This window comes from Thyridium curvatum (assembly GCF_004353045.1).
Source record: "Thyridium curvatum strain D216 chromosome Unknown NODE_95_length_149896_cov_80.229921, whole genome shotgun sequence".
NCBI classification, from domain to species: Eukaryota; Fungi; Ascomycota; class Sordariomycetes; order Thyridiales; family Thyridiaceae; genus Thyridium; species Thyridium curvatum.
Window position 1 is genome coordinate 1 of NW_022156850.1, and position 9,782 is coordinate 9,782.

The 9,782-nt window shown below is 56.6% G+C and overlaps 1 protein-coding gene across 1 annotated transcript; it reads right to left on the reverse strand.

Annotated features, from left to right (window-relative positions):
- Positions 1-442: 442 nt before the first annotated feature.
- E0L32_010964 (uncharacterized protein) lies at positions 443-4,950 on the reverse strand (the record flags this gene model as incomplete). The annotated part of the gene is made up of 2 exons (XM_031133640.1): positions 443-2,424; positions 2,493-4,950. 2 exons carry the CDS (start codon positions 4,948-4,950, stop codon positions 443-445), a joined length of 4,440 nt encoding a protein of 1,479 aa, XP_030988780.1.
- Positions 4,951-9,782: the final 4,832 nt, after the last annotated feature.

Here is a 9,782-nt window from a genome sequence, read left to right on the forward strand (position 1 = left end):
TGTCCCACCCCCCCCCCCCCCCCCGCCAGAATCCAAATCCCGTGTTTTCCCTGGTTCCGTCCATGATGCGTATCCATACTAGAGTAAAAACAAAAAAACATGCAAAACAAAAAGAGGCCGACGCCTAATTGGTAAGAGTATACAAGGCTGTGTGCGTGCGTGATAGTCGGTGTAGTAGTAGGGTGTAGGGGCAAAAGTCTCGTCTCAGGAGGAATGTCGTTATCGGTGTGTGAAGGACCCCTGGCATAGAAATCGCCTCGGAGCTCCCGGTAGGTGTTCGTCAAGGACCTGAAGGTAAATTATGAAGAAAGAACCGTCCCCACGACGAATCGCAGGCCCGGTCACTCATAACGATCAACGCCCTGCACAGCGTCCTCTCCTGCTCCAACAACAACAACACCAGAGCAGCACCTCCACTCCGGCACTTCTCGCCTCACCTCACTCACCCCTTCGCCCCGCCGCCCTCGCCCTCGCCCTCGCCCGCCTTACTGAACCACCCGCCCTGCTCCCACTGCCCGGCCCTGTACGCGCAGCCGTCCCGCACCCCGCCGTCCCGGATGCCCGACAGCAGCACCTCCAGCCTCTTGAAGTCGATGGGCTTGAGGATCCACCCGTCGAACCCGGCGCCCACGTACGTGTCCTTCTCGCGCTCCACCAGCGACGCCGACACGGCAAAGATGGGCACGTGGCCGTGCGGCCGCGCCAGCGCCGACAGCTGCCCGCCGCCGCACCCCTCCTCCTCCGACGACCGCCGCTCAATCTCCCGGATCATCTTGGTGCTAGTAAGACCGTCCACGATGGGCATCTGCATGTCCATCAGCACCACGTCAAACGTGCTCGGCTTCTCCTTGTACAGCTGCGCGCAGTCCTCCCCGTTGACCGCGTGTATCACCTCGTGCCCGGCCTTCTGCAGCCGCTTGCTCAGGATCTTGAAGTTGATCGGGTCGTCCTCGGCCACCAGCACGCGCAGCCTGAGCGGGCCCGTCGCCACCTCGGGCTGCTTCTGCTCCTTGGCCGCCGCGTGGTCCGTGACGTCCGAGATCTCGAACAGGACCCCGGAGCTGGGGTTCGGCTGCGGTCGTTCCGGCAGGTCCTTATAGTTGTCTGGAATCCTGACGGGTTTGATCGGTGTCTTTGTGTCCTTGATGTGCACCTCCCCTGGTGGCGCTTCGCCGGAAATCTGCACTTCTTTCCCGGCCATGGACACGGAGCGCGAAGGCCCGCTGGGGCGCGCGGTACGGGACTGCTGGTTGTTGACCGAGCCACCATCATCAGTCTCCCAAGAGGGAGTCGTGAAGAAAGGGCCACTGGAGGTCTTTCTGTGGAGGGGTGGGCTCTGGCCTTCCTGCCCACCGAACAAGGGTGTCTGAATGGCGTCGATGAGGCGTTCGGCATCGCTCTTGTTGCTCGTGACGCTGCTCTTGCTCGTGCCAGTCCGCTGACTGGAAAGGCTCTTGATGTCCTCCATGCTCTTCTTCTGGCTGATGGACGCAAGATTGGGGTTGGAAGTGCTGCCGCGATCGACGAGCAATACCTCTCCTTCATGACGACGGCTAACGTCGCTCGGGACTGAGAAGTTTGAAACGGACGCTGGAGCTGCTGGGACGCTGGAGCTCCCTTCGACTGCTTCCGGCGAGTTGTTCGGTGGCAGGTCAAATGGCAGCTGAATGACAAACCTCGAGCCTACGCCCTCCTCTGACTTGAGACGCAGCTGGCCGTCCATGTTTCGCACAATCCTGGCCACCACTGCCAGCCCCAGCCCCAGAGTGCGAGTGTTCTGGGGTTTGCCTTCCGTCTCGTCGAGATTCCTGGACTCGTCAAAGTCGGTCGTCACTTGCTCCAGGTCCTGGAACAGATTGTCCAGGTGCGAACTGCTCATGCCCGCCCCGGTGTCCTGTACAACAATCTCTATCCTGGCGTGGCAGTCCTGCACTTCCGCCGCGTAGAGCTCGATCTTGACCATGCCCTTAGAGGTGCTCTGTACGGCATTCGCAGTCACATTCGCCACGGCCTGTCGCACGCGCCGCTGGTCGCCGATGACATGTCTGGGAAGCCCGGGGTGCTCAACGACTTCGTAATTGATGTTCTTGCGCCTGGCGTCGTTCTGGAAGGGTTCCGTCGCCTCGCGAATGCAAGCAGGGAAATCGAAGATCTCATCCTTGACCAGCTCCTGGCCTTCCTCGGCCTTGGTGAGATCCAGCAGGTCGTTGATGACGTAGATAAGAGACTTGGATGCAGAGTGAGACCTGGCGAGGTTGTCTCTGATTTCCTGGTCGAGCGTGCCCTCGAGAGCGATCTCGAGGTAGTTGATAATGGCGTTGAGCGGCGTGCGGACTTCGTGGGCAGAGTTGGCCAGCAGAAGCCGGGTGAATCTGCTGTTTTGTAGCGCTGCCTCTTTTTGTCTCCAGACCTCGATGAATTTGCCTGTAATGCTTCCGGTCAGCGCCATGGTTTCAAGAGCAGGAACCCCAGCACATCAAGATATCGCTTACCGTAGACGAGACAGAGCACCGCTGCCGTCTCGACCTGCTCCTCCGACCACTCTCTGCACTTGCCGAGGACAGTCTCGTGCCACGTCCTGAAGCTCTTGCGCGGCTCAAGGTACGCGGCCGTGCCCTCCTTGATGAACTTCTCGTACGGGTTTCCGGCCCATTTCACCTCCCTAATCTGACCCTTGCGGAAAAACACGATGAAGTCGTGGCCGCCGACGCTGAGAGGGACATAGAGCAGACCAGCAATGACAGAAAATCCCGGCGGGTAGCGCAGGTCCGGAAAGTCCTGCTTGACGTCTTGCGAGGTGACCACCGACGTGAACTTGCGCAGCCGCAGGTATTCCAGCATAGCCAACGCTTCTTGTGACTGCTCGATCTTGCCCATGATCTTGGTCTCGCCCCGGATGGACAGCATGCCAAAGTCAGCATCAAACAGCTTGAGGAGGTCGTCTGACGACGCAATGATGTAGCCAGATGGGTTCTTGTCGGTCGGTGCTGTGTTGATCAGTTTCCGCGCTTGGAGCCTCGAAGCGTACGAGAGGCGCTCGATGTTCCTGGAGACGGTGTCTCCGACCAGCCGACACATCTTGCGGATGGGAAACGACACCCGCATGCCCTTGTGTCCGTATGAATGGCAGGCGATCAGCCCCCACAGCTCGCCAAACGCATTGATAGATATGGACATGGACGACCGCACGGCCATGTTGGCAAGGTACTTGAGATGGATCGGAGACATGGCGCGGAGGTAGCTGTGGGTCATGTCGAGTGGGACTTCCAGGTCCTCCGTCGAGCGACACACCATCCGCGCAGTCTCATGGTCTCGGTCATAGAGCAGACGCACCCGGTTGATCTTGTACAGCTCCCGTGCCTGCCTGGGGATGTCAGAGGCGGGAAAATGGAGGCCCTTGTAGAGATCCCTCGTCTGCACCGGATCGACCAGCTCCGTCACAACCTTTCCGTTGAACGACGAATCGAACTGGTAAATCATGACGCGGTGGAATCCGGTCAACTCCTTGACAATACCAACGAGGATCTTGAGGAAGCTCTCCAGGTTCGATGCCGAGGCCAGCTGCTCTTGCACCTGAGACATGATGTCGAAGACCTGCATCGCGCCTGCCTCACCTCGACGCTTGCGTGCGCTTCTGAGCACCCGCAACGGCTTGCTCAGAATCTCTGTACTCTCCGTCAACTCCTCCAAGGTGGGATTCGATTGCAGAGTGTCTTCGGGGATGTCGGGCGTCAGCTCGTCGGACGGTCTCAGGGGAAAGTCCAAATCGTCGTCCAGTTCGAACTCGCAGATGACCAGGTCAGGGTGGGCTGCGTTGATGTGCATGGCACACCACAACTTGTTGGATCGGGACTTGGGCGGGCGGACAGTGACGCTGAAGACCTCCGGCCCGTTCACAGCCGGGTCGGCGTCTTCGTCCCTGATGAAGTCGATGTGGTCCAAGAGGTTGTCGGCCTGCTCGTCAGAGAAGATGTCCAGGAAGTTATCAAGCTTGAACAGCTGCTGAGGAGTATAGCCAATGATACGCCTCGAGTTCTCGCTGGTGTAGCGCACCGCAAAACGACCATCTTGCTCCTCTCGAATGGCGAGCAAGAGTCCGAACCCCTGCACGGCGCCAGGCGTGTGGATTGGCTCGTCCTCGCACCGCTGTAGTGTCCCCTCCCGCCCCGTGATGACGGCGTGACCCTCATCAGTAACAACGTGCTGGAACCGGGCGGCCATGAGGGCATCAGGTATGGATTCGGCCGAGGCGCCACCTAGAGACCCTATGCTCCTCTCCTCGTATGATTCGCCGGTTGCTTGTGACCTTTCGTCGTCCGAGGCCGGTTCGGGTTCGATGGATATAGGAGGGACGGTGCCGTGGCGCTCTGCGTCGGCCTGTACACTCGACATGGCACCGCCCATCGTATGGCCTCGACGCCGCCTCGACTGTGCACTCGGCCCCACGGGCGAGGTGATGGGAGATGTGATGGATGTCTGGTGGGCGGGCTCGGTATTGACACTTATACTCGAGGCGCGAGTGGCGGCCAACTCTGTGTCGATCCTCGTCGCAGTTCCCATAGGTGTCCTGCTACTGTCAGAGGTCTGACGAAAATAATCCAGTTCAATAGACTGGCGCCCGCTGGTCGAATCGACGCTGATGGCGGACCGGATGGGGAAGACACGATCAGAGTAGTCCTGCTGGCTACTGCTGGTCCCTTGGCCGTGGCCCAGCTGGCGGTCCGAACTTGCGCTCCATGACGAGGGTATGCTTGGCGGTATGGTGGAGGTGGGAGGTGGGCCATCGAAGTCGGGGAGTCGTGTCGGGTGGCTCTGCGTAGGGGTCGGCGTCGCCTGGCTGTCGACCGAGTCGGAGCCTGCAGAAGTGGTCGAGACATCTTGGGAGCGGTCCCGGGGCGGTGGCCTCGAAGGGTGCGGGGACTGCTCCGACTGCTCTTGACTCGTCTCCATGATGATTTATGCCAGGCCTAATAGCCTCTCTCAGGAGCGCGTCCGGACGGTAGCCAGTGTGATAGGCGGGGTGCAGGCGTCGTGTCGACAGACAAGAGAGGCTGCGCGCGTGCGCTGGAGATCGCGGTTGGGCGCCGAGACCTGTGACGACCGCCTTGAGGTGGGGAGTCGTTGATCTTGGCCCTACAACAATAAACACTCACATCAATACAAAGTCTGTCGACAGGTGAAGGGCTGGAAAGGGTTCAAACGCACCACCAGTAATCGTCGAGATAGCAATATCGGGGTAGGGATAGGTGAGAAAACACGGAGTGTGCGTAGAGCAAGGCGACAAATGGGCCAGGCCAGCACGCATGCAGCCAATCCAGATCGATGAGCGCTGGAAGGAAGGAGGGGGGGCAACAAGGCCTCAGTGGTCTGGCGGAAGGGAAAGAATGAGCGGCGGCGAGTCGGGACGAGGAGGTCACAAGTGGCCCGGGAAAGGCGCTACTGGCTCGGGGAGGCGTGAAGATCGACAATGCAGGGCAGAGGAGGGAGAAGAGAGGAGGAGGGAGAGATGACGAGGAGTGCTACGTAGTCAGGTCCTTTGCCATGCAGGGTCGAACAAGGCCATGGTTGATCTGCACGATTACATCTTTACGCATTCAGCAGATGGGAAATGGAAATAGAAACGCAGCCAAGTACAGGGAGATTGACGAGTGGCGAGGTGAGGCAAAACGCCCACCCAGGTCTGGGTGCAGCGCAGACGAATGACAGGTTGGCATGCCCGCCGCCCCAATGTTTCTGCTGGGACGGGCGAATATGGAGTTTGTGGAAAATCTGATTCTTGAAAAATGCGGATTTTTGGTGATCGACACGCCCACATGCACCCTATCATTCCGTGCTGATGCTTGCTCTAATAGCCGACAGACTGGCACCCTCTGAAACCAGATTGAGAGTCTTGATGCGCACCATCATTCAAAGGCACAATGCCAACTTTTATATCTCGAGTAAGAAGGAAGGACTACCTCGCTCGTTATGCATTCACTCCTCCTCAACACCGGCCAACTTTCAAGGTGTCGGTTAGCATGCTGCCACACCCGGGCTAGCTGGCTGGCTGGAGCGTACCCTGGTCCACGGATGATGTCTCCAGCGCGAGCACACCGAGGGTCCCCCCTAGACCAGATCGTGGCTGCCATGGGATAGGTCGCTGATCGCAGTACAAACCAAGAGAAAATACAAGACATTTCGAGCTCTCTAGGTCTGTCCAAGTAATCCATGGATTTCTACCCAGGGCGGAGCGCTGTGGGGGAGCAAGGAGCCGGGGACTGTGGACGGTGGAGTAAGTGCCCGTGGATTGGGCCTAGCGAGCCCAGCAGATCGTGTTCTAGGCCGTAGGCCAGCCCTCCGCGTGCGGATACGGGGCGCTAACCTTGGCTGCTAGCAGCTAACCATACGAAAGCTCCCACCTAGAGGCCGCCCTTGATGAAGACATTGTGAGATGGCGGGCGCAAGAATTCCAGGATCTAACAGAGCACATCGTATCATCTCGAGATCCAAGGGATGGAGGATAGCTCCTAATAAGCGCCGATCCAGAGCTCGACGGAACATACCGTTCCTTGGAAGTGTTATCCGAGTTGGGTGCTGTGCTCCTATCAAAGAGTCAAGCCGTACAGAACTCGAGCCCACTACGTATGTATGCCCGCCTCTCAGACCTGAACTTTTTTAAGGTCTGACCAGCACTGGTGATGGCGGGTGTGCGGGCTCCCCCTGCAAGCCATGGCTTGGTGGCCCCTGCGATTGGCCCTGCCGGAACCAGGTGTGGGCAATCGATGTCGTCATGGCCGCTCGCAGCTGCACCAGGGGCCCCTGCCCATCCTGCAGGCGATACACCAATCACGCACCACCGTCTCCTTCGTTCTGGGAAAGCTCCCATCCGCGGCAACCTCGCCTGCCGCTTTGGGCAGGATGAGGCTATCGTGAGCCAGCACTAACTTCACGACATGTCTCTGCTTCTCCGCCCAGTCCAATATTGAAGAGAACCCCCTTTTCTTTAACGTCTCCCCACATGAATTCAATATGCATTAGAGGCATTCTTTTTATCGTCGAGCTATCATGGCACTAAAGCTAGATAGAGATCCTAGAAATGTCCCCGACAACCGACAACCATTTCTTTACTCTGGATCGACGAATTAGACGCGGCTTAGGCGAGATCTCATAGATAGAGATTCGATACGCTGATCGAGACAGGTATCACTGTTAGTGTGGGATGGCTATCCTAACCCTCTTCCCATAAGCTTATAAGACCATGCCAGCAACCGACGGCGTGTCCCGGCAGGCCATGCAAACCTCTTTGACTCGGGATAGCAATTCTCATGCACTCCTGCTTCAAGCATACATACGCCCAGTGAGGCTGATGATTCGGGTCTAGCCGTGAGGTGATCCAACAGCTTTCCATCAAAGCGCCCTAGACAAAGCTTTTGACATGACCTACGACTGGTGAGGCGAATCGTCAACCGGCCTCGGCGGGATTACAACGTCAGGTCGTAAATGATCTACTTGCCCCATCATCTATCGAACAGGTGTTACACCCTTACGGCTGTAGCCGCTCCAGCCCAAGACCGATGACAGCCCTGCGCTTCAGCTCAACACAACCATGCCAGGCATCGCCGAACACTGTTCATTTAACAACGACCCAAGTCATCCAGAGGAAGTTTGTTTTTCAAATCCGCGGAGCTTCACTCCTGCGAAGCAATTCAAACACTTTTTTGTCTTTCCATTCGACCGCGGAGGCCGCCTCTGCCCAGCCCATCTGCGGTAATTTTTTTCTGAATCCCCATAAACCCATAACCCAGCGTCTTATTAGCAAGTCACTCGTTCCTCAAATTCCCGACCTGGAACCCACCCGCCGCCCACGCAGCTTTTCCCAACCGGGCGGAATAGGCTTAGACACAGTGGCCGCCGCAGCGCTTGGAGTCAAGTAAACAGTGCAATTGAGGCGAAAAACGAGACAAGAAAACCAAATGCTTGGTAAGAAAAGGCCGAGCAAGGGGAGAGAGAAAATTTGCGCATAATATTAGCCGATGTCATGCGTTGTTGGAGCTTTGAGCGCTTTTTCTCCCTTTTCTTTTCTTTTCTTGCTTTATCCCGCAAAAGCGAGGAGAACTCTCCAAAGCATAAAAGAATCCCATGCCCTTTCCCCCTTCTTCTCCCACCCGACTTTTCCCTCTCTCCTTTATCGATACCCAGACCTCTCCAAAGTCGGGCTTGCCAGAGGCTAGTCCCTCGTTGCCGGCCCGGCAAAGGCCTGCCAACATGAATCCTCGACATTGAGCCGGATCAATAATGCACCTCGACTACCGCCACCAGACTGGACCAGTTAAGACGCCCGTGCTTCCATGTCCCGGCCGAGCACCGGCGGCACCACCGGCCCAAGGAGCAAAATTTGCAAAAGAGGTGCCACTACATCGAACAGCCAGTGGCTAGCACGTTTCAAGCTTGAACATGAAATGATGGATGGGTGTGACCCGATCGCCGCCAGAACTGCGCAGTTGCAGTTGCAACACTGCATAACACACACACCACCGTCACCAACGCCCTGGTACAGGAACTTCTGTGGGAACACTCGACACCGACACCGACACCGGCACCAAAGGGTCAGGGGACCAGTTTTTCCTTACGACTGGATGGATAGATGGACGGCAAAATTCGCTCGAACCAACACTTTCCCGACAATTACGCCGGTAATGCTGCCGTCGCCATCGAAGAAACCCGGGTTTGCCGAACACACCCAACATTGACCCACGCAATGGTCCAGGCGGTCAGCCTCTCTTCCTACCGCCACTGCACTGCCCGCCGGTTCGTCGGAAGCGGCGGCAACACTGGACTTCCTTCCACAAGACGACTGGACCTTCGGACGGAACGGCACCCATTGCAAACGGCGAATTCGAATGTGTATGTGCATGTTCAAGCGAACAACAGGCCAAAGTAGGTATCTATTTACAAGGTTTTGTGTGAACTTTTCTGATCAAGCCCTTCCTTTGCGCCGGGCTCCCAAAAAACACCTTGCCTACCCGATTCTTTTACACCGAAAGCGCTCTATAAGTCTATGGACTGTGCTTTTGAAAGTTTTGCGTGCGAATGTCTCTATACAAAAACAAGAAACCGACAGGTAGGACGAGAACGTTGTCCGCGAGGCAACGACGACGTGTCGTGCTTGTTGGAGGTCGTTGACGAGTAGCCGACGGGGACGAACGTCAGTTTGCAAAGTCCACGGCTCAAAGCAACAAGAACTCAAACAAGAAGCAAGAGTCAAGTCAAATGAGTACAGAAAATGATCTATGTACTCGCTGCAGAGAGCAATCATTTGCAAGCCAAGTTCCTCTCTGCTGAAGCAACGAACGGAACTCGTTCTCTTCACAAGCCTTCCGCCTCCCTCCACAAGAGCAACGCCGTGAGTGGCCTTGCAGATGTATCTGGTTTCTGTTATTTTTTTTTGTTCTGTTTCTTCCCCATTGTTCAACCGCTTCCAACCCCCGTAAACGCAGTTTCATCCAAATCTCGCCTAAACAAAGACATGAATTGGGTGAATACGCAATAGAGACGGGAAACCATCGAATCCACTGTATCCAAAATTGGTTTGTATATGCGATTCGTGAGCTGGTCATCATGCTTTTTGCGTTCATGCCCGTCCTGCCAACACCGTATAGAAAGAAAGAAGATCCCGCCGTGATATTCGGTACGCCGGTGTAACCCAAAAAGAGAAGAAGATATGGCCAGGATATATATACCGAGAGAAATGTTTCCGGACAAGTTGTGTTGAATCAGACAGGAACCGCGAGGCTTCAACTCTG